This window comes from Chroicocephalus ridibundus, chromosome 15, assembly GCF_963924245.1.
Source record: "Chroicocephalus ridibundus chromosome 15, bChrRid1.1, whole genome shotgun sequence".
In the NCBI taxonomy this organism is placed as follows: Eukaryota; Metazoa; Chordata; class Aves; order Charadriiformes; family Laridae; genus Chroicocephalus; species Chroicocephalus ridibundus.
The window spans coordinates 11,640,032-11,663,245 of record NC_086298.1 but is presented as its reverse complement, the minus strand read 5'-3'; the positions used below and the strand labels follow the sequence as shown (position 1 = coordinate 11,663,245).

At 54.4% G+C, this 23,214-nt stretch overlaps 1 protein-coding gene across 10 annotated transcripts in view; it reads left to right on the top strand.

Moving 5' to 3' along the window:
- ADAMTSL2 (ADAMTS like 2) overlaps positions 1 to 23,019 on the top strand; it is a 28,624-nt gene extending 5,605 nt beyond the window's left edge. For 7 of the 10 annotated variants that reach the window (XM_063352720.1, XM_063352719.1, XM_063352717.1 and 4 more), the window contains 14 exons: positions 308 to 453; positions 565 to 688; positions 1,635 to 1,715; positions 2,722 to 2,897; positions 3,862 to 4,204; positions 4,905 to 5,286; positions 10,558 to 10,661; positions 12,491 to 12,617; positions 15,312 to 15,525; positions 17,568 to 17,723; positions 19,039 to 19,209; positions 19,348 to 19,524; positions 20,710 to 20,854; positions 22,101 to 23,019. In XM_063352720.1, the coding sequence (XP_063208790.1) occupies positions 308 to 453; positions 565 to 688; positions 1,635 to 1,715; positions 2,722 to 2,897; positions 3,862 to 4,204; positions 4,905 to 5,286; positions 10,558 to 10,661; positions 12,491 to 12,617; positions 15,312 to 15,525; positions 17,568 to 17,723; positions 19,039 to 19,209; positions 19,348 to 19,524; positions 20,710 to 20,854; positions 22,101 to 22,219 (2,465 nt within the window). In that variant the 3' untranslated portion in view covers positions 22,220 to 23,019. The remainder of the gene's footprint in view (positions 1 to 307; positions 454 to 564; positions 689 to 1,634; positions 1,716 to 2,721; positions 2,898 to 3,861; positions 4,205 to 4,904; positions 5,287 to 10,557; positions 10,662 to 12,490; positions 12,618 to 15,311; positions 15,526 to 17,567; positions 17,724 to 19,038; positions 19,210 to 19,347; positions 19,525 to 20,709; positions 20,855 to 22,100) is intronic. The other 3 variants (XM_063352718.1, XM_063352721.1, XM_063352723.1) reach the window with 3 other exon arrangements.
- The last annotated feature ends 195 nt before the right edge of the window (positions 23,020 to 23,214 follow it).

The following is a 23,214-nucleotide window of genomic DNA, read 5'->3' as shown; positions in this document are numbered from 1 at the left end:
CGCGTCGGTGCCTGCCCTGGGCTGATGCTGGCGACGCGCTGGCATCCCGAGGTGCGCCCGTCCCTGCCAGCGGGGAGGACGGCCTGGCTGTGCGAGGGCTTGCAGCAGTGGGCTGGCACGCTCTCAGAAGTGCCATCTCCTGTCCGGCCTGAAGCACAAGAGATGGGAACTTCTGAGCTGCCGGCTGCTCTGCAATTGTGCTGTTGCTGCTGTTGTTTAGCTTGGCAGAGATTCGTTGACATTGGTAGGATGAAAAGTTATTGTGTTTCTGCTGTTTTGAATATATCTTTATATCCTTTCCCCTTAGATGACTATGTTCACATTTCTAGCAAGCCCTGTGACCTCCATTGCACCACTGTGGATGGTCAGAGACAGTTAATGGTTCAGGCTCGGGATGGAACATCCTGCAAATACACTGATTTCCGAGGGGTTTGCGTGTCTGGAAAATGTGAGGTTGTTAAACATTATAGCAAAAATATTGTTAGTAGCATTCAGAAAATTACAATGGGTGCGACATTTGCCTGACCCTCAATACTCTATTTGTGCATTATTTTTTGTTTTTAGCCGATTGGATGCGATGGCATTCTCTTTTCCACCCACACCTTGGATAAATGTGGAGTTTGCCAAGGAGATGGGAGCAGCTGCACTCATGTGACCGGCAGTTACCGGAAAGGAAATTCTCATCTTGGTAAGGCTTTTGGGGATCTTCTACTTTATTTGTATGAGAGGTTTTTTTAATTTTTTTAAAATGTATTTATTTTCTGATAAACTGCTTTCAGCTCTTACCAACTGCCCTGCTCCAGTTTTTCCCACGTGTTCTGCGCGTGTGTCAATGCCACTTGTAAATTTGGGCAGGGAAAGCCACCTTTAAAGAAAAACAGTAACTTTGCATGACTCGTGTCAGAAGCCTGAGGTCTGTGACGCTGAATGCTGCGAAAGGGTTATGCAAGAGGCTGGCGTCTATTTTAGTCTTATTTCAGTCTTATTTCTCATGACCCAGTAAGACTAGAAATAAATGGTTTGTAATAACAGGAAGCTGGGGTGTTCTGAAAGACCAGGATTTCCAAAATTAGTGTGAAGTAAAGCAACAGAACCTACTTGCCCTAAGTATAGCGACCTAACTCGGGAATAGTGATTAACGCTCCCTGAGGATCAGTGTGAGACGGAGCACGCTGCGGGGACTTCGGTGGCCTGGGGAGGACTCGTCCCATCACTTAGTGCCAAGCAAAGGGGGAACCGAGCTGGAATCTCTTGCTGGGGCTTCGGGAAGACCGGCTGGCGCAGGGTTCAATACTGAGCCCCAGGGCAGCTTCTCTAGCTGACAAAGCAGTTTTCAGAGATCTTTTCTTATACCAGTTTACCTAAATCTGTTATTTGTGCGTGTAAAGATTGCATTCTTTTTCCCCTTGGCTGTGTTTTTCCACCATAAACCAGGATTTTATCTTCTATTATCAATAAGGTCCTGTTTGCAGCCTAACAGCTGTCGACATTAGGGTTTTTTTTAATCCCTAACTCCTTATAAATAATTTTGGATCGAGGCCAGCCTGCTTGATATATTGCAATACTGACTACCGAGTGTTTCATTCAGATTATTCGTTACAAAGTTCCTTTCGTTAATCTGTAGTTTCCCATAGGCTATTCTCTGGTAACGCACATTCCTGCCGGAGCAAGGGATATCCAGATAGTAGAACGGAAAAAATCTGCAGATGTTCTGGGTGTGTATAACCTCTTGGTACTTCCCTACAATGCATGCCTATACTTGCTAATGCTTTTTCCAATGCGAAGATGAATGTAGTTTTATTGCAGACATGAGCTAAATCCATAGTCAACGTAAATCACCACCACGTTGTCTAAGCCAGCGCGTTTCTCCTCGCTGCAGTGGGAGCAGCCGGGCTGCACATAGCAACGTTTTGATTGCTTTAACGCAGACGCTGTTGGTCAATACTGTTGCCGCTTCAGCGTGTTATGACAAACCCGCCTGGTGCCAGGTCACAGATGGCAGGGTGACTTCACCTCTCTTGTGATCCCCTTGACCTTGTTGCGCTTGGGGAATGTGCAATGGCCACGTGGCAGCAGCGCCAAGGAGATGGGACCTACACGTTGCCTCGCTGAAGTGTTGGTGGCCACGCCATCTGTCTTGTGATGGAGGTGGCAGAGCTGCTCAGGAGGGGGGTGGAAAAATCTGGGCTTGCCCGAAGAAGCGCATTTGCTACCGTCATGCTGCCGTCATGGTCTGGTGCTGCCTCAGAGGCCCGTGGCCATGGGCAGGAAGGCTTGAATGAAAAAGGCTTGGTTTAGTGCAGCTCCTCAGTAGCTCTGGCTGACCTGTCTTGGGCCACGGCTGGGTCAGGTGGCAGCAGCTCAGTGCTCCCAAGGAGGCAAGTCCTGCCGTCGGCCATCCGACGGTCTGCTTATTGCCTGCGGAGCTGGGATTATTAAATGCTCATGCTGTGCTAGTGCCAGAAGGGGGAGAGGAGCCGTGGGCTAGCATAAGCCATAAGCCAGGAGCTTGCGATGTAGAGGGACGCATGGCCCAGAACTCTGGGCACGTAATCGCATGACATGTGTTGGAAGTAGGCGATAAATGCATTGTAATGGAGGAGAAACACTTGTTTTATTACTGTGACACCCTAATAATTTTATCCCCGAATGCACAAGTGGCAATATTCCGTACCTCCGCTCTTACATGCGATGGCACTGATTTTTTTCTCTCGTTTGAAGCTGTGGCTGATGAAGCCGGGTACTACTTCTTCAATGGGAACTACAAAGTTGACAGTCCGAAGAACTTCAACATTGCAGGCACGGTGTTCAAGTACCGCAGGCCCATGGATGTTTATGAGACCGGCATAGAGTATATTGTCGCCCAAGGACCAACAAATCAAGGGCTGAATATAATGGTGAGCTTTGACTTTTCAAGTTTGCAAGGCTGAGGGTGATGGAGAAGGGAAAATCTGCGTTGGATCGAGGAAAAGGTGGGCGTGGGAGCAGAGTCCTGCTGTGGTTTCCCAGCTTTCCTGGGCAGCTTGGGGAGCGGAGTGGGAGCAGTGACTGTGCCCGATTCCTTGCACGAACCTATTTTATTTGCGTCAGTGCTCTCGAGTGCAGGCAGGGCTGTGAATAATGAACGTGGGCTTGGTGACCCCTCGCTCTGCAGGGAGAAGATGCCTCAGGCATTGCGGGGGCACTTCTCTTCTACTCCTCGGCATTTTTATCCAAGTTACCTGGCAGGAAAAGTAAAAATAAGAAACTGGGACAGACAGCTTAGAGAAGTGCACAGAACTTAAACCCCAACCCTTTCTTGAAAGCAAACCATCTAACACCAGGCATGTGAAGAAAAGTAATTTAATTTTTCTTCTGGGCAGCCAGCCAGAGGCCCAACTCCTGCCATCTTCCATGCAGCCCCGGGCTCCTCCGGACGGGGAAGGGATGGTTGCTTGGGTCCTTCTAAAGCGTGAGACCAGGGAGAGGTGGTAGCGCGTCAGCTGTGAGTGCCCATCCCCAGCAGGGATGTAGTCGCTGAAGGGGTGTGTGCACATTCCTCATAAAGCCACAAAACATGGGTTTGCAAGTGATGGTGGGTAACTTCTGAAGTGGCGCTCTCAAGTCTCTGGTGGCTCAGTGGCAGAGGGACCGTGACCTGTGGCTCCCAGTCCCTGAGCTGGGGCTAATCACCAGGGCGGTGCTGCCAAATAACCCTCGGAAAATTGTGCTGGGCTCCAGTTGTAAGAAGCTGGCCATACGACAGAAAGCAGATTGGAAATAGCAAAGCAGACGCTCACCAACTGTCAAGTCCACAATGAATCACAAATTTTGCATGCCGTATATTCACTGCATCCGCTAATAATTTAATTTGTTTGCTAGGTCTGGAATCAAAATGGCAAGAATCCATCCATCACGTTTGAATACATCCTCCTGAGGAAGCCACACTCAAAAAATCTGCAGCCCATCTACTACACCTTCTCTGAGTCAGATAGCGAAGAAAGCAGAGAGTTCGATGGAGACGTGCCATTGGGTTTTATCCAGCACAATGCAACCTATTTTGGGAAAATCTCCAGGGAAAGGATAGACTTGGAGAACCAGGTGTTTGGAAGGCAGGACACGGAGGAAGATTTAAACTTGAGCAAAGGTCAGGAAACCAATGAGGTCTATGAAAGAGCAGAAACAATTGACTGTGAGCCAAAACTGAAGGGCAAACAACCCCAAGGTAAGGAGACTTGGGCCTCACCGTTCTGCTTCTCAGAGCTCTTGTTGAGAAATGCTCTGTTTCTACCTCTGGTGATTCTGCTGGTTTGTGTTTTGGAAACCTTGGAAAGTTGTTTTTTTTTTTTAAAATGTCTCTGCTCATAAATCCTCTTTGCCCTTCAGGTTCTGGTTTCTGGTGGGTGGGGGGGTGGCCATGGGTAAGGTCTCCTCGCTGGTGCCCTGCCTTGCTTTGCCTCATGCCAAGGACAGGAGGGAGCCCTGGGTGCACAGAGGTCCCCGTCACAACATCTTCCATCACCTCCCACCTCTGCCCAGCCCCCAGCAACCTCCTTCCCATTCCAGTCCCTTGGGCATCCCACCACCAAAGTGCCTCGGGTGCTTTCCCAGCATGGCTGCATGGGCTCTGGGGCCAGGAGGGCATCTTCCTTTCTGACCTCTGCTATTGCTTGGGGCAGTGCTGGCAGGTGCTGAGCTCTCTTCTGGCCATGTGATAGCAGGATGAGACCCACAGAGCTTCACACTCTTCCCAAACGGATAAAACCCCATGAGATTCCCTCTCCCCAACCCATCTCCTGCCTCTACCCTCCCGGCTGGCTGCTCAGGCTCCGGCGTGCCCCCGCTGCTCCAGGCTGCTTTCGCCTGCCAGCCTGAATGCATTTTGTGGTTGTCACTGTTGTTTCCCCCTGTTGGCTCCAATCTAGATTCAAACGTAACCAGGTCTACTTACCAGACAGACCATGACGACAGAGACCTTGACCCCAGGTTCACCTCCAGGGAATTCCTTTCGGAGAACGCCATCACAGACAAGCTGCTGGACAAGACCTCGGACTCCAAGGAGCTGGTGCTCAACATGACCATGAACAGCATCTTTGCCCAGGGAGACCCAATCAACTCTGTGGGGTCACACATTGACAGTCTCTATGTTGATTATGAGGACGCTGATGGCGTTGTGACCTACACCATTAATGGCACCTACATGGAGCTGAGCAATGGCAAAGCCATCAACACGTCTGCCGAGACACCGTTTTCAAATGCCACTGTCACCATGACCAGCCCTCAAGGGAACAGAACCCACAAAGCAAGGTAGGAGACATGTCTTTATAGTCAATCCTAGTTATTGCTGTTTTTGACTCGTAATAGCCCTGTACTCAATGTAGGCCCCATGGCATGGTTTCTATCTGCTTTGGAAGTCAGCAGGTAAGTGGTGGTAGGATGCTGTATGTGAAAGTTTTCTGTTGGGGGTTGATTTGGAAGGAAGGGCCAGAGGTTTGGGAGCAGAAAGTCAAGAGAGCATTTAAGCAGGAGGAAAACTCACTGCCCTGGTTGTTGGGGATGCTGGCAAGGCCATGCTGATGGCTGTCAGCTTGTGCATTGCTCTGCCTGTCATAGCTCATTATCAGAGCCATGGCCATAAGGAAGCCTCTTCCTTTTGTCTTCTCTTGATGCCCTGCTCTGATTCCCCAGGCCCCTTCCTCAGAGTTCTGATGCAGCAGAAGTTGGTCCTGGCCCCTTTTTACCCACCCTGTTGACTGCCACCCACCATCCTCCTCACTTGTGTTGGCGGGAACGTGCTTCCAGCAGCTCCCAGGCATGGCCCTGCCTGCTTAACTACTGCTGGAGAGGCAGAGCAGGACGACAGGAGCTCTTCTTAGGGCCTGCAGAAATAGCCTGGGTTTCATATCTTGATGGATGGATGCTCAAGCAGTGCAATTAGTCACTGCTTTGACAAGGATATCAAAAGCTCTCCAGTGACAGCTCATTGATTGATATTAGGGCTGTCACTTCAGGGTTCCTTGAATGGTTGGTTTGGGGTGGTAGTGCTATAAAATGTAGTGGGAAGGTAAAAAAAGGCTTAATCTATCTTTGGCAGCAGAATTCATCCAGGCAAGGATGGGCTGGGGGAAAGGGAGCGTCAGGATAATGGTTGTCCACGAGCCTGTCTAGGGTCTTTTGGGGTGCCCCGGGTCTCTCTGGGGAGCAGCCACAAATCAAAGCAACCTGCAGGTAGCTGGGGCTGAAACTGGGGTCTTGGGAGTGATCCGTGTCCCAGACCCACAGCTGTGCATCTGGGTCCTGCCGTGCACCGCCATGGCTTGTTTGGGGCCCACGGCACCTAAACCTCCCCTGTGGGTCTCCTCCTGGCTCTGCTGCTTTGACTCTTTTGTCTCCCAGTCTTCACCACGAGTAAAACAGGAGTTATGTTGCTGAGTTTCAGAAGATGTGAAGCACTGAGCAGCTGCTCGCTGGTTATAGTTAGCTGTATTTACCCAGAACTTAGACTAGCTTATGCTAAAGAAAATGTCCATGCAGCCAAACGTACCAACAAACTTCTTAATGATAAGAACATTAAAACAGTGCCAAGGGCTTGAGTCTATCATCTCTTCTCGTGGCTTGGCTTGGAGACTCTGCCTCCAGCTGCCAAAGCAAGCATTTCATTAGCACTCTGACAGGCGAGGGCAGCGCCGGCAGCTCCCCTGCCTTCCCTTCCGTGGGGGTGAGGAAGGGGGCTGCCCCCCCTTGGGCCTCCTCTGGTCCCCCCCACGCTCCCTGGGTGGCCTCGGCTGGCACCCCGTGCGCACACGGCTCTCCCAGGAGCTGTTAAAGGGGTCTCGTGCTTTCCTGCCTCCTGGGAATACAGGGACCTTCACATGCTCTAAACTCCGGAGCAGTTTGGCTGTTACAGATCAAGCACAAAAGACGGTCAGTGGCTCCAGTGCCGATTTTTGTGGTGCTAAAAAGCTCCTTGCACTATCGCTGGCTCCTCTGCTGAAGACACGGGGCAGGGATTTAAACGCCTTCAGGAAGGAGACCCAGCACTGCCATTTTTTTTTCTCTGCTCTTCCCTTGGTTTTGTTCTACAGTGTTTCTCCTTCTTCCGCACACTGTCTCTAGGATAAAACATGAGCTTTTCAGACCTAAACGTCGCTATCCAAAAAAGTTTTGCGCTTGCCAAAAGGCTGCATCCAGGCCCAGCTGGGGCTATAGCCTGAGCTGAGGGATGCTCAGCTCCGTGCTGGCTCCGTCCCTTGCTGTGGAGCCCTGGGGGGTGGCTGAAAGGCCAGTGGAGGCAGATGTGGGGCAGCTGGGCTGCAGGAACCATGCTCTATGGAGGCATGTCATTTTATTAAAAAAAAATGAAATAAAATGGGGGGGGCAACAAGCAACCTCATGTCAAGAGGCTTCACCTACTACATGGAGGCATTGCCCAGTTCAGAAAGTCCCGTAATGTCATCGGTGATTAGAGCATCTGCATGTGTGGGCCCTGGTGGAGCAGGGACGTGACTGCCGTCACCACAGGGATGGGCGATCCTCCCTTCCAGGGGACAGGGCAGGAGGGACCATGTCGGGACAGCCAGCTTCTGCCCATGCCTCTGCTGCTTCCTCCAACTTCTTATTTGTTACGTTAAGCCCAGTTGCAATCCTAACACCAATCTGTATCTCCTGGGTGGGAATGACGGATGAGGAGCCCCAGCTCTGATCACTGGGGCCAGGTTAAAGCTCCTGCTGGCACCCAAGACAGCAGGACGAAGCCTGTGCTGAGAGCGGGATGGGGTTGTGGGTTTGGCGTGTCGTGGGCAGGGTGCTGGAGCAGGAGGCCCGTGAAGAGCATGGGGCATTGGACGTGTTCCTCCAGGAGGAAGGATGATGGAAGGGGCAGCCAGAAGCTGCGCTGAAGGAAATGGCAATGGGGTACAAGGGGAAAACCTCTTGCCCTGGGTGTGGGGCAGGGTGGGGGATCTCCAGCCTTGGAGATCGACAAAACTGGACTGTGCAAGGCCCTGTGGGACCCAGACTCTTACTGGGGTCAGCCTAGTTCTGGGCAGGAGCTTGGACCTGAGACCTCCCAAATCCTTCCCAGGCTGAGTTTGGGATGGACGGTGGGTTTTTGCTCACTTTCATTCCCTGTCGATGAACAAGCACAGGGGGGTCATCTCTTTGCAGCCTGTAAGCGGCCATCTGCGCAGGCGGGACAGCCTTGGTTGGAGGTGGGGCAGTTTATTTCTTTCTAAACTCTTGCAGCTCTTGGTGTGGATGGAGTTACCCAGCTATAGGAGCACCTTCCACCAGCGTGGCATTCCCGCTCTGGGACCGAGCTCTGCTGGCACGGGAATGGGTGGGGGGCTCTTGTGCTGTAGTAGGCATCCAGTGCTCTTTTCCTCTCCCGGAGCAGTTAAAGTCTTTCTCCTGGGGCATGCCAGGGCAGATCCAGGCACCCTCCATCCTTCATCCCATACCCATGCTGTCTTGTGTAGCCAGGGCTGATCCTGCAACAGGAGCCATGACTTTCCCCCTTCGCTTAAAAATAAAAACTGAAATAAATGAGAGAAATGTGAGCCTGGGGACTACGGACTTTGATCCGTGGTGTTTGTGTGCACTTGTTAAGATTATTCTTCTGCTATGGGGACTGTTTTGGGAAGACGGGCAGCCCACACCTGGGCTGGGAGTGAGGGACTGGTGGTAACCTGTGGTGCAGTTGCTTGCTTGAAAAGCAGGAGCAAAATGCAGGCAGGGGAGAAAATACTTCACTTTATTATAAAGTTCATAATAAAGATGAAAAAATAAAAGAGGAAAACCCCACCAGCTTTGTAGCACAACGTGCTGCTGTTTGCATTTAGAGGAGAACAAAATGACAGTTTTGTCTTTGCTTGAAATGGCCAGAGCTAAACGCTGCCCTAGGACCAAACGTCTGATTTATGTGGAAAGAATTGTCCCTGCAACCTCATTACGTGTAGAAGAAGCTCTTTATTTAGGATCACATACATTAAAGGGTCACTGTTGAAAGATTTTCTGTCCTCAGATGTAGTATAAAATTTATTTTGAAGCTTTTTTTCTCCTTTCGAGGGAGAGGAGTCCCGGTCACAGAATAACTTGCTGGGTTTTTCGGTGCCTCTGAGAGCAGGGTGTAGACCAGAGGATCTGGGTAATACCCTGTTTTCCAGGCAAATTGAAGCCCCAAACCCAGATGTTGACTCTTTTAATCGATCTTACTGGAAACTGTCATCTTGTGAGCCCTCTCCTGGCTGGGTGGCAGCGGGCAGCACGCCGCCGGGACGGGGGGCTGACGCGGGTCCCCAGGCAGAGCCGTTCTGGCAAGATAAAGCACTATTTATAGTGAGCCGAGGCTGTTATTTTTCCACAAAAAAATAGTGACGTTCCATTTCAAACGCAGGAAGCGACCATTTGCCAAACTGACAGAGCAAAATCAACAGGGGAAAAATGAGATTGTTGTTGTTTTTAATCCTTCTGGAGGCTCAGTGCTGGCGGTGGAAGGAGGGTGGGTCCAAAAGGAAACGGCTGGATTCTCAACAGTGTCCTTTTAAAGGTTGATTTGATAGACTGGACCTCAACTTTTTCTTACGAACTAAATAAGGCAATTTCAGAGCTTCTGCTGCCTAGAAATCATACACGCTGCATATCTCGCCAGGCCAGAGACAACTGGATGTCAGGATACAACCTTGTACGCTATTTCAGTGTAGCCGTTTCAAGGGTTTGAACAAAGGTATGAGAACGGAATTGAAGCCTTTTGTTGTAAAGGTGCAGTATCCCTGGCCTGTTACAACCTTACAGCATGTAGGATGCACTGAACTGGGAGAAGCTGTTATTCTTGCTTTGACAAATGCTTTTTCGTACACCAGGCTGACTCCGTTACTCCTTTCCCGATGGCATTACGTGTTTGAGCACAGCGTGGATACGAGAGATGCAAATTACCTCTCTAAAATAAACCAAACCAAAACAAGAGTGGCAAAAGCAGCGGGTAGGCAAATGGCATGCCTCGGTGTTTAAAAGCAACGTGTGCTTTGAGAAGCGAGCTCATAAACTCCCGTGCCACGTGTAGGCTTGCGGAAGGAGTGAGCTGCTGAGATTTGAGCAGCCGAAAGCTCTGCCGCGTCGAGCAGCACGAGTCGGCGTGCCCGGCCCCGGAGACGCAGGGGAGGAGATACTGCACCTTTAGTCGCTGTATGCTGAGGGCCAGGTGTATTTGAGCAGAAAATGCAAACTTTGTTAAATTCTGAACTGTTTCTACTTGTGGGTATTTTTATCCCATTCTCTCTATTTCTAGACAGTGGAAGCTCTGCCTCTAACCGGGCTGGGGATTCTACTTGGGGCTCAGGACAGGTATGTTGTGAAACAAACCAAACCGATTAAAACAAACAAACAAACCCCAAAAAAATCAGAAAAACCAAACCCAACCGCCAAACAAAGCAAATCCCCTCCCAAACCCGAACCCAACCGAACTGCAGCCTGCTGGCAGATGTGTGTGTCTGACGTGGCCTATCACCGCTCGCCTTGTAAATGCCTTTTTTTTTTGTTTTGTTTTGTTTGTTTTTTTTGTTTTTGTTTGCTTATCGCTAGAAACAGATTGAAGTTGTTAAGAAAGGGCCAAGGTGTGAGTGCTGCTGACATGTACAGGTGGAAGCTTTCCTCCCATGAACCCTGCAGCTCTACATGTACCACAGGTAGTTATAAGAAGCGGCCAAATTCTGCACAACCGCTGAAATCACCGGGTGTGTGAGTCACTTTTATGTCTGTTAGGGATGGGAAGGACGTGGTGATGTGTAGGGGAACTCGTGATCTCTGGAGCTGGTTTAGCACGACCCCCGAATCCGCTCCGCCTGGGCGCGAATGTGGGGAGAGGAGCCGGGGGCCGAGAGCGTTCAAAGCCCACAAACCTCGCGGGTGCGTCGAGGACCAAAATTTAGTGCCCGGCATGTCCATCATCCTCCAAAACAGCATTCCAGGGGGGAGCTCTGAACGCCTCCTTCGCCTCCCAGCCCAGCAGGGACGTGCTGGGGCTCGGCAGGATCCCCAAACCTGTGCTGAGTCGCAGCATATTGCCTCCTTTTTTTTTTTTTTTTTTTTTCCCCTCCCTTTTTTGACTGTTCAGAAGGGTTTGAAAAGCTCAGCTGCTTCCCCGCGGAGTGAAATTTTGAAGATTGTTCAGCTCTGGCAGGAAACAAAACAGCATTTGGCTTTTTGATTTTTGTTTTGTTTCTCCCACTCCTTCTACCCTGGAGCCTGATCTGGGCTGCGAGGGTGTAAATCTGGAACAGTGACATAGATGCCAGGGATATCAAAACCGAGCCTGTATTCTTTTTGCATAAATTCCCCCTTTTTGCCCCTCCGAAAACCTTCGCGCCACCTGGTCTCTCAGGCCTGTGGGTCGTGCGCTCGCCTGCGCCGCTCCCCCGTCCGTGAAATAATCCAGATCCTGCGGTGCTTCTGGAATTAGAAAGAAGGAAAAAAGAGGGGGGAGAGAGCTGCAACCTAAAAGACATCTCTTAAACGAGCAAATGCAAGGATTTTATTTTTTGAGGTGTGCCAGAGCATTTGTTCTTGTCCTGCCCACAGCGGGAGCTTCGCAAGCCCTCCCTTTCCCGGGATCCCATCAGCCACATGTTCCGGGACATTTTTGACTTCTTTCATTCCCTCTGAACAAATTTCCCCCTTGACCAGGCCAGGCTGCTCTGCCTCGGTTTGCAGCTAGCAGAGAGAGGTTTTACTTAAATTTCTCCCTTCTCATTGCCTTTTCTTGATGACATATCGCAGAGAAGCCATACCGTGTCAAGAGCTGTAGATCTTTTTTTAGTTTCATGTAAACCATATGTTCCCCAGAGCTGCAATTCCTGTTACCTGTAGCCAGAGCAGCCTCCTGGTCCCCAGCCAGGTCCCGGAATGGACTTCACAACATTTACTCTGGCACGGCGGGCTGCGGGGGAAAAGGTCTCGCTCTGACGACACTGGCTGCCGCTGCGGGCGGCGGGGGAGCAGGAGGGGCAGGTGCCTCCTTGCAAAGCCCCCGGGAGCCCTTCCTTGGCCCCGAGGGCTGGGGGCCACCTGGGTGAAAATGGGGTGTAAAGCAGAGAGAGAGAGAGGGGGGATGGAGTGGGTTGGGGACCGTTTGCTGTCGCCTCCACCCACGAGCTCGAGAGGGTGGGAGCTGGTGGCTGCGAGGCGGAGGGAGCAGCCGAGCAGACTCGTTGCCCCGAGCGTTTCCTATAAAAACGCGTTAGTCACATATGGATCTTGGTGGCAAGCCCTGGCAGGGGTGGCCGTGCCCGCTTTCGGAGCCGGCCAGACTCAACCGCGCTGCCCATGTTGGCTGGGTGGCCGCCGCGGTCCTCCCCTCCCGGCAGCATCCATCCCGCGGGCCAGGAAGTCCGGCTTGCTGCTTTCCATAGGGAGGAAGTTTTGGAAAATGCAGCTCGAAAAAGAAAAGAAAAAAGAGTTTGGATGTCAAAGTCACCAAGCGTCCTCTGTTGTGTGTGTGTATTCTCTTTGAAACTAGGAGTGATGTCCACGTATGCTATGTGTGTTCGCTATGATGGGATCGAAGTGGACGATACGTACTGTGATGCCATGACCCGTCCCGAGCCCGTCCATGAGTTCTGTGCTGGGAGAGAGTGCCAGCCAAGGTACCGCCTCCACAGGGCGCTCCCGGGGGGCTCCGCGCTTTCTCCGGCATGGTTGTATTTGCGGGAGGGGGTCAGTGTGGATTTAGTGGGGGGGGTGGGGGGGCAACAGGGATGGCCCGTAGGACCCCTGTCCCTCCTCCCCCAGTTGCATCTGCCCAAGCTGCGCTGGGACTCAGTGAGACTCTTCTGAGTGGTTTAGCTCATGCTGCCAGGTGAAAACTTCCATAAATCCTGGCAGAGTTTGCCCCTGGGGCTCCCATCGAGTCCAACCTCTACCAGTACAGGCAGTATCTGTCCCGGCCAGCGCATGGAGGAACGTGTGTGTGAATTGGGTGGTGGGGATGGGTTTGCAAACTGTGCCACAGATCTGGCCCTCTGGTCCCTTGGGCATCCTGAACATAGAATCATGGAATGGTTTGGGTGGGAAGGGACCCTAAAGCCCACCCAGTGCCACCCCCTGCCCTGGGCAGGGACACCTCCCACCAGCCCAGGTTGCTCCAAGCCCCGTCCAACCTGGCCTTGAACCCCTCCAGGGATGGGGCAGCCCCAGCTTCTCTGGGCACCCTGGGCCAGGGGCTCACCGCCCTCACAGCAAACAATTTCTTCCTAATGTCCAATCTAAACCTCCCCTCTTTCAGTTTAAAACCACTCCCCCTTGTCCTATGGCTCCCCTCCCTGCTCCAGAGTCCCTCCCCAGCTTTCCTGGAGCCCCTTGAGGGACTGGAAGGGGCTGGAAGGTCTCCCCGGAGCCTTCTCTTCTCCAGGCTGAACCCCCCCAGCTCTCCCAGCCTGTCCTCATAGAAGTGCTCCAGCCCTCAGAGCATCTCGGTGGCCTCCTCTGGCCCCACTCCAGCAGGTCCATATCTTTCCTGTGCTGAGGTTTTGTATCAGGGAAGGAGCTGGTGCAGTGAGCAACCCGTGCTGGAAGTTCTTCAGAAGGTTTCTCTTCTGCTGCGGCTCTTTATCTGAAAAGCCTGACCAGTCCAGAGCCAGGCTGTCCGGCCCGGGGCACCTCGCTGCGGGTTTGTAACCCGGGGAATGCGTGTTGGAGGGTTTGCAAGTAACAGGGCGGGACAGAGCGGTGTCCGTCAAAGGCAGGAGGACTGTGATGGTGTCAGACTACGGACGGGGCAAAGGGAGAAGTAAAGGTCTCTGGTGCATGCCCTGGCATGGCGTCACCTGTCAACAGTGCAAAGCCAGACTGGAGGGATGCCAGGGACCAGGTATGTGAGGCCCAGCTGGAGAGTGCTTGCTTTCACCTCGGTAATTGTGGAGGAGGACGGGGGAGGAAAGTGTGTCCCCTTTGCCGTGTAAGATCTCGTTCAACCTTGCACGTTAAGGCTGAAAGCCAGGGCAGGCTGCAATGGAGGCAAGAAAAGTGTGGGGAGGCAGATGGTGCGACTGCTGGGAACATACCTGCCCTGTAGACGCCATGGAGGTTTTAATCTCTATTTGCATGAACTTTGTAATTTTTTAGCACAAGCATCAGGGCTCTTTTCATGCTTAGGTTATCCCACTGGTCTTTTATAAAGCTGCCCCTCCTTGTAGCCGTGCTGTTCCAGCTCCGTGGGCTTGCGCTGCAAGAGAGGAGAGCTGCTCTGCGATTTACCGCCGGTGGCAGCTCGGCGGTGGGGAAACCAAGGAGCTGCCGGCAACTCGAGCGGGGCAGCTGGGCACGTTCGCTAGCACTTGGGCAGACGGGATGCCGCTGGGGCTGGCAACACTTTTCCAACAGAAAGCGCTAAGAGAATTTTGTGTGATCTAGACGGGAGAGACCTTGGTTTCATTTCCCTTCTGAATTTAGGCGGCACCTCTAAACGTGTGACATCTCCCTGCGGCTGCGCCTTGTGCCTGGAGCCCCATGCGGGACACGAGGCCGGCGTGCGGCCAGGGGACGTGGCTCTCCCGCTCGGAGAGACGGCCCCGGGGGATGCACGAGGTAGCCCTGCGTCCAGAGGAGCTGTGAATTCTGGTCCATTTAGATTTTTACATTTGTAGCTTATTCTTTAATTCAGAATTGCTATAATGTTACTGTACTATAAGAAAATCTTGACTTTTTATGTCTTTTCCCTTGGTTTACAAGCTGCTCTCCTCTTGTAACGTCAGGACAGTAGTGCCAGGGGACAGTAAGGGGCAGGCAGTGTCTCGGAGCAGATCCCAGCTCTTCCAGCCCATCGCACGAGGTTGGCAGAGTTAGACTGACGGTGGTACGTGAATGTCTGTCCCACCAGCGCTCAGACAGCTTTGTGTGACGTTATTGCTGGGATTTGCAGGGTGATGGGTGGTTGCGTCCTCTCTGTCCTTTAGCTGGAGAGGCAAAAAGAGGGGTCAAATATGGGCCAAAAGCAGGGCAGAGAAATGTGCTGGCACACGTGGGGTCGCAGCTGGGGAGCAGCGTGTGCAGCCTGCGGGTGACAAACCGCTCCGTGCCTCGCCGTGCCGGCTCCCTTTCCTCTTGGCAAACTGGTTTTAGGATCCACCGCCATGGCCATGAGCTCAGGTCTGCTGGGTGAAACCACCACACGTCAATACATCCCATCCCGTGGGAAAACCTCTCACACGCTGGCAGCCTGACAACAGCTCGTTCCTATTGCAGCCGTCTCCCTCCAGCTGAGAGCAGGCAGGGGTTTCCCATGGGATGCTCCAGCCCCGGTCCAGCCATGCCTGGTGTGATGCCTTCTCTTGCCTCCGCAGGTGGGAGACGAGCAGCTGGAGCGAGTGCTCCCGCACCTGCGGGGAGGGCTACCAGTTCCGCATCGTCCGCTGCTGGAAGATGATCTCGCCCGGATTCGACAGCTCCGTCTACAGCGACCTCTGCGAGTCCGCCGACATCACCCGGCCGGACGAGCGCAAGGTCTGCAAGAACCCGGCCTGCGGCCCCCAGTGGGAGATGTCGGAGTGGTCCGAGGTAAGTCCCAGGGGGCTGCGCTTCTCTGTTCCTTCTCTGTTCCTTTTCCGATTTAAACTCATCCATAGCCATCAGAGATTCTGCCTTTTAAGCCGCTGGCTGCAGTCATTGCATGTGGGCCAACGTGCATCAGTAATTCTTTTCCCAAAAATGAAGCCCTGGGTCCTCTCCAGGATGGGGAGGCCACCACCATCGGTCACTCGTGGTCTTTAACCGCACGCAAGGCGCTGGCATTGCCCGCGGGGATAGGGCAGGAGCCCGCGGCACAGATCCTCCCACCACTGGGGGTGATGTGTGACGTGTGACGTGCCACGGAGGAGGATCCCCCTCACACATCAATTACGTTCCCATAAACTTCCCTTCCTCACCTCCAGTTTCACTGCACCACGTGGAGGATTAAACCCTTTCCTGGCCGTGCCTTAAGAAGATCCCCAGAGCGGTTGGAAGAGGGTTTTCAGCAGTGCTCTCCCCGTAGCTCCTTGGTTTGCCCAGGCAAACCCGTGAAAGGATTTGTGCCCCTGAATTTATTTCTGGGCACGGCCAGTGCTCCAGCACATCGCTTGCAAATGGAAATCCATGGACACAACGAAACCGTTGCCGCTTCCTTGGGGAACCGGGGTCTCGGAGCTTGGGTGGCTTGGGAGCCAGTCTCCTGGCTGCCACCGGCGTTGCGCTGGGCTGACACCCGTGGGGCAGGGAGGGGACCCGGCACGGCTGGCAGCCAACATATAAACACACGGGGGGTGTAATGCCCCCATGCGTGGCCAGGGAGCAGCCCTGCCTCTTCAGTGGTGTTTGTAAGCAGACATATATGGAGAGAGCGAGATTTTGGGTCTGTGTCCATCTCCGAGCTCGCCTGGGGTGCCCCCGCCAGCCCCCATGATGGTGACGGCTGCACACAGAGGGTGGCGTTCGTGCCCTGGAGCCAGCACGCAAGCCGACTCTCCGCAAAGGAGCGAATGTCGTTCCTGCTCCAAATGGAGCCCAGGCGCCTCTAAGCAAGAGCAGACTGAGCTCCGAGCCGAGCCGCCCGCGGGGGCGAACCTGCCCCAGGGTTCCCACCACGAGGGATCAGACTCTTCCTCCTGGGAGGCACCCCAAAACCTTCTTGGTCAGGATTTTAATGTCTCTTTTCCTCTCCAAACTGGGGTGAGCCGTTTCCCTGGAGCCGACGGAGGGGCTGGTGCATTCCCGGGTGTTGCAGGATGTTTTGACTTTCCCAGCTGGGTAGAGAGGAGCTCCCTGCGCACGTGCTGGCGCGTTATTTTGACTGGCGTAGCAAACCAGAATGGCTTATTTTACAGAAACCCGTATTCTCCTCCAGCATGTGTCAGGGACAGATTGCTTGAGACAGTCCTGGAGTAGTTCGTTCTTAGCCAGCAGCAAAGCTAATCTCATTTGGATCCCATCTGAAGCAGGGTGCCAAGTTGGCTGGGGAAATAGGCATTAAAAAAAAAAAAAAAAGCACATTTCAGGAATCTGAGGATTAACGTATCAGCGTGGTGTGGCTGAGCGCTGTGCTGTTGACACTTTCCCTGCTTTACGTTATGCATGGAGCAAATGTGCGTATGTGAGACTGTAGTAACTCAAATCCAGTTCTAAATAATGTCACGGGGCTGCGCGGTGCCAAATTTATCCACAGCATAAAAATCTCAGTTGTGCGGTTTGGGGAAAACATTCTCCAAAGAGGCGGAAAGGAGCTGGCTGTTCCTGGGAAGGAGGTGAGGAAGATCTCACCCCGTCTCCAAGTGACAGCTAAAACTTCGCAGCTCTGATCGGGCCCTTTTGGTGCCTTGGGTTTTCGCCCGCTGGCATCACCCGGTGGAGAGTTTGCACAGCACCCGGGCAGGATACAGCCCTCCTGCACCTTATCCCGGCTGCTGAAGCTGTTGAGGGCTTTGCTACGGGTTGTTTTACAGACAGACACCTATGCCTTGTCAGTGTGTTTTTAGAATTTCAGGTTAAAAAAGTAAAAAAGCCGGAAAGCAGGTCCCGGTTCCCGCCACAGCGGGAGCCCCTGCTGACGCCGTCCCCTCCCGCAGTGCTCAGCCCGGTGCGGAGAGCGGAGCGTGGTGACACGGGACATCCGCTGCTCGGAGGACGAGAAGCTGTGCGACGCCAGCGCCCGGCCCCTGGCCGAGAAGAACTGCACAGGACCGCCCTGCGACCGGCAGTGGACCGTCTCCGACTGGGGACCGGTGAGACCCTGTGGTGGCCAGCCACGTGGCCATTGTGACCCATTGCAGCAGGGTGGCTTGCAGGCTTGCTTGTGTCTCCGGTGCTGGGAGTTTTGGGGTCAGACTCATCCTCTCCAGCAGCTCCCAGCTCCGATACCTGCATGCAGCCCGCACCTGGAGCCGACCTCCGAACGATTCAGCCGCTTTGGCTCTCCTGGTCCCCGTGCCACCTCCCATCTCTGTCTCATCACCAGGACCCGCCTACCAGCGCCGCCACCCTGGGCCACCCTGACCGACCCCCCCGGCTCTGTGCCCGGGGCAGCACCCGGGTCTGGTGGTGTTTGTGAGCGCTGAGCCCTCCTCTTCACGGGGCTCCTCCTTGCGCGGGGCAGGGATGAGCTGCCGGATGTGCTCCGGCACTCGGGCGATCCAGCATCCCAGTGGGTCCCACGGCTTGTCCCTGGGGCTTCTCCCTCATGGGGGACAGAGCACAGGAGGGGCTAAACCCTGAGAGCCCCCTCAGCTCCTGCTGCCGTCATCTGCCAGAGGGCCTTAGCAGGCGTCAAAATCATCCTGTCTGTCTGCTGCATGGTGTACCTTAACAATGCTGATGCTCTGTGCCCAGAAAATTAACCTTTCCCCCTTTCTTTTCCCCTTCTCCCCTTTTTTCTTTTCCCCTTTTCCTCCCTTTCCCCCCCTTTTCCCCCCTTTTTCTTTTCCCCTTTTCCCCCCTTTTTCTTTTCCCCTTTTCCGCTTCCTGCACAATTCTGCTACAGAGAACCCCTCCATCCCAAGCTATTTTTACCCAGGTTTTGATACATTAGCATCAGCTAAAAATAAGTAGTTTCCATGGCAGCAGCGGCGCTGTGAAACACCCTGCGTCTCTGCAAGAGCGGCCGCAGACGAGCCGGGGAGCCCTCGCTGCCTCCACCGGCGCTCGGGGCAGTGCCTGCCGGGCCCTTTGCATTTTGGGGGGGAAATATTTGTACCCACTTGCTCGGTCTCTTTGAGAGCCACCCCGGGGGTCCCGGCTCACGGTGCTTCCCTTCCTGCCTGCCCCAAGAGATGCTGAGTTTTGCTGGGCACCAGCGCGATGGGACCATGGGATGGGTTGGATGTGGCAGGGCTGCCCAGGGAAGGATGCGCTGGGCATCCCTGCAGCTATTTAAACTGATCCTCAAGGATTGCTCCATGATTTGGGGAAGGTGGGGTTGGGGAGGTGGCTGAGCCCCATGGAGGCATCTTGGACCCTGTCCTGGGGATGCTGCGGGGATGGGGATGGAGCCGTGCTTCGTTCCCCGCTGCTGACCGCCTGCCGTGCCCCGTGCGGTTTCAGTGCAGCGGCGGCTGCGGGCAGGGCAGGATGATCCGGCACGTGTACTGCAAAACCAGCGACGGGCGGGTGGTGCCGGAGTCGCAGTGCAACCTGGAGACAAAGCCGCTGGCCATCCATCCCTGTGGGGACAAGAACTGCCCCTCGCACTGGCTGGCGCAGGACTGGGAGCGGGTAAGTGCAACTCCCCTGGGCTGGGGGGGTGCTTGGGGCGGGGGGTTTGGTTTTGGGGGGCGATGGAGGAGGGGGACGATGCGGTGGGGATGGACGGGGGCGCACGGCTCTCAGCTGGCCCCGCTTGCGCCCCTGCAGTGTAACACCACGTGCGGCCGGGGCGTGAAGAAGAGGATCGTGCTCTGCCTGGAGATCGTCAACGGGAAGATCAAGACCCGCAACCCCGCCGACTGCGACGTCGCCAAGAAGCCCGTGGAGGAGACGACGTGCTTCGAGCGGCCGTGCTTCAAGTGGTACACGACCCCCTGGTCGGAGGTGAGCAGGGAGGGAGCCGAGGGCAGCTTGGGGGGTCTGTGGGAGGGAGATAGGGGTGGAAAATACCCTTCCTTCGAGATGTGCTTGCCCTGGGCCCGCGGTGCTCTCGTACGAAGGGCCACATCACCTGAGAAATAGCCCAAGGAGATGGGTGAAGCTCTGCGGGACGCAGCCCATGAGGGAGCACCCGGCGGGACCCTTTCACTGCACTGGCAGCTCAGGGCATAGAGCCTGCCCTGCCGCGGTGCACTCCGGACTGGCTGTGCTCCAAACAGGAATGAGAGGAGGTGTCTGGGGTCAGCTTTGGCTTTTGTTTTTTCTTTTTTTCTTTTTTTTTTTTTTTGTGTTTTCCTACTTCCCCCCCCTGACCCTTACCCTGCAGCTGCTGGTGGGGTGTGCATGGGACCCCATGGGATGCAGGGGTTGGGGATGCGGAGGTTGGGGATGCGGAGGTTGGGATGTGGTTTGTCCCAGCATCGTCTGGTCCACGAAGGCAGCCTGGGCTTGGTGGCTGTCGGGACGAGCCCGGCGAGCATGGGTGAGGGGCTGTGAAGGGCTGCAGCCGGCTCCCCGCAAGCCCAACCCGTCGCAGCCCTCCTCATCCATGCTCCAGGCACCTCCTTTTGTTTAGTCTTGCAAACCCGCCTGGCAGCCTATAATTAGCCAAAGCGGCCCTGCTGTAATCCCAGCCTGACGAGGCATCCAAAGGGCAGCCGGCAGCGAGCACCGGGCCCAGCAGCGGCTCTGCAAACCCACAGCGCGATGCACAGAGACGCCGGCTCCACAGCCCCACACCTGGGGTGCTGGTGGGGGGGTCCCGTGGCCTCGGGGCGGGGGCTGCAGCCACCCTGATACCCCGGAGCAGCATATGGACAGGGTCAGCTTGTCCGTAGACCTTTGCAAAGGGCAGCAGGAGGAGGGAGGATCGCAGCCGCAGGGAATGGGAGCGTGTCCACGTATCCCCGGGCAGAGGCTGCTGCAGGCAGCTGATGTTGCTGGCAGCAAGGACGGAGCAAGAGGCCAGCAGCGCAGGGCTGAGGCACGACATTCAGCCAGGGGAAGTGTTTCACCTCCCTGCCCTGACATTTCCAGCAAACACAGTATTTTTTGGCCGGTCCTGGCTTAGCACAGACCCCCGCGATGGCAGGGTCTCGCCTCACCCCCTCCCCTCTCTCTGTTCCCCAGTGCACCAAAACCTGCGGCATCGGCGTGAGGATGCGGGATGTGAAGTGCTACCAAGGGAAGGACATCGTCCGGGGCTGCGACCCGCTGGTGAAGCCGGTGGGCAAACAGACCTGCGACCTGCAGCCCTGCCCCACGGAGCCCCCAGGTGAGCCCTGCCGCCCCCAGCACCCCCGGCGTTCATTTTCCACTGACACCCCCCCCCCAAACAGCACTGCCCAGCATCTTAGCTTCCGCCAACCCCCCATTTGATAACCCCAGGGAGGACATAAAGGGGACGACGCTCTTTCTGTGCCCAAACGATGGGGCTCTTGCACTGCCTATTTCTGGAGGTAACCCCATTAAATTAAGGGGAGAGTTCAGAAGCAGCGTGCTCTGACCTTAGGATAAAAGGGAGCTTTGGAGAGCTGACTCGGGTGCCGCTTCTGTGTGATTCCAGATAACGTCTAGGAAGTTTCGTCTGTGCCATTATTTTAATGATTTCTGGTCTCCAAATGTCCTGCGGGATTTGTAACTATCTCGTTATCTGACTCGTCTGCTGGCTCAAAGCCCCTGTGATCTTTAGTGAACACACAGTTCTAATTCTTTAATAGGATTTGGGAATAAGGATGGTGTGGGAGAAAAGCAGGAAAACGGGAGGCAGGTTTGGGGCCAGCTCCTGGCTCAGCTCCGGACCCGCTGGGTGCCCTTGGCTGGTCTCTCTCGCAGGGTCTGGGATGCAGCGCAGTGCTCGTGAGGTGCCCCCTGGCCCCCTCGTAACAAGCTGCCTGCCCTAGGAGCAGCCTGGCTTCATGTATCCTGTGGATTTTAAGCCAAAAAAAAAATACATTATTGTAATTCTGTGGGTCTGAAGAAAAATATTGCTTTGAAGGGAGCTGGGAGAGTGTTGAAGCCGTCTTCTGGCCTCCTCCCTCTCTCCAGCAGCTCACCTGCCCCTAGCTCCCGCTGCAACACTGCTGGATTCCCATTCCCTTTCTCAAACGGCCTCTTTGGGGCAGAAATTGTGACTTATGTTGGGGTCACCCCGTGCCATACCAGGGGAGGCCCTTGGCTTGGGGGCAGCTCAGTGCGGGGCTCCCTCGGCGGCTCCAGCGATCCCTGGGCAGCTCATTTTCGCAGGAACAAGCTCGAGGTTTGGGGCTGGGACCAAACGAGACTCAGGCGTGACGAAACGAGTCAACCGTCTCGTGCCTGTGCTCAGGTTGCCGATGGTATTTATGGAGAAGCTCCACGGCGTTTTCCAGGGGATGCTCTGCCAGACGTCAGGGAGCTGGCAGTCGCTGGGGCGTTTAGGGCCGGCTGCGCGTGGGGAAAAACGATCTCATGAGCTCGCAATGGTTTATTGTTTCCTTTTTCTTTTCCGTATCGGTGCCTTTTGCCTTCTCTTCCCCCAGACGACAGCTGCCAGGACCAGGCAGGAACCAACTGCGCTTTGGCCATCAAAGTCAACCTGTGCAGCCACTGGTACTACAGCAAAGCCTGCTGCCGCTCCTGCCGCGCGCCCCACTCCTAGTGCCCGGCAGCACCCAGCGCCCGCGGCACACGCCGGGCCGGCACCCCGGGGTGCCTCCCTTCGCACGGGCTCCCTCTACCATTTAGTAAGCGCTACGCATCCCCCAGGCCGGCGTTAAGGATGCTTTTGGGTTGGTTTTGCTGTTTTGTTTTTTGTTTCTTCCCACCGATGCAGAACTACTATCCTTGTCCCTCTCCCGTGTAGAGGAGCGGTGCCGGCACGGCTCGACGCAGAGCCGTTACTGCCGCACATCGGGAGCCCCCCTTACCAGAGCTGTACATAGAGTCGTGTATATTTGATTTCCCCCGAACTAGCAGGCACCTGCACGCGTTTCACAAGGTCTTGTCCTTCGGTTTCTTCCCTCGCTGCAAGTCTGGGGTTGACGACGGGAAGGCGTGAACCCCACGGAGCGCAAGTTTCCCTTCGCAAAGGGGGTTGGCGCCTCTCTCCTCATTTACCCCCCCCTCCCCACCTGCGCTCTCTCGTTAGCTGCATTTAATGCGGTGGGAAGCTGATTTTCATTTGCTAAATGAACTCAAGCCCATTTTTTTTGTAATATGTAGGTGTATACTTTTTCAGAGAACTTTATCTTATAATCAAATGTTAGTTCCATAGTCCTTACAACCCCCCCGTAATGCTGACATATTGTATATAATATGGAAACATAACTGCACTTTATATCACAAAAAAGACGTGCTCTTTTTTAATATATTTGTTTACAGACAGTGAACTTTATCCATATAATCATTAATTTGTACTCATATGTATATTTTAATAAAGTTGTCATATTTATGGTGGTATCTGGTTTTATTCTCCAGTTTGTAGCGGGTGTTTGCCGTGGGTGCTGGGAACACGGGAGGGGGGCTATGCTCCTGCTGGTGATCTCGGCTATGATCTTGGGGGGAGCAGAGCAGCTCCGAGTCGGGGAATTGCGGCTGCTCGGACAGTGATGCCAGGAAAAGTCCCAGCGGGGGGGAAACGGGAGATTTTGGGAC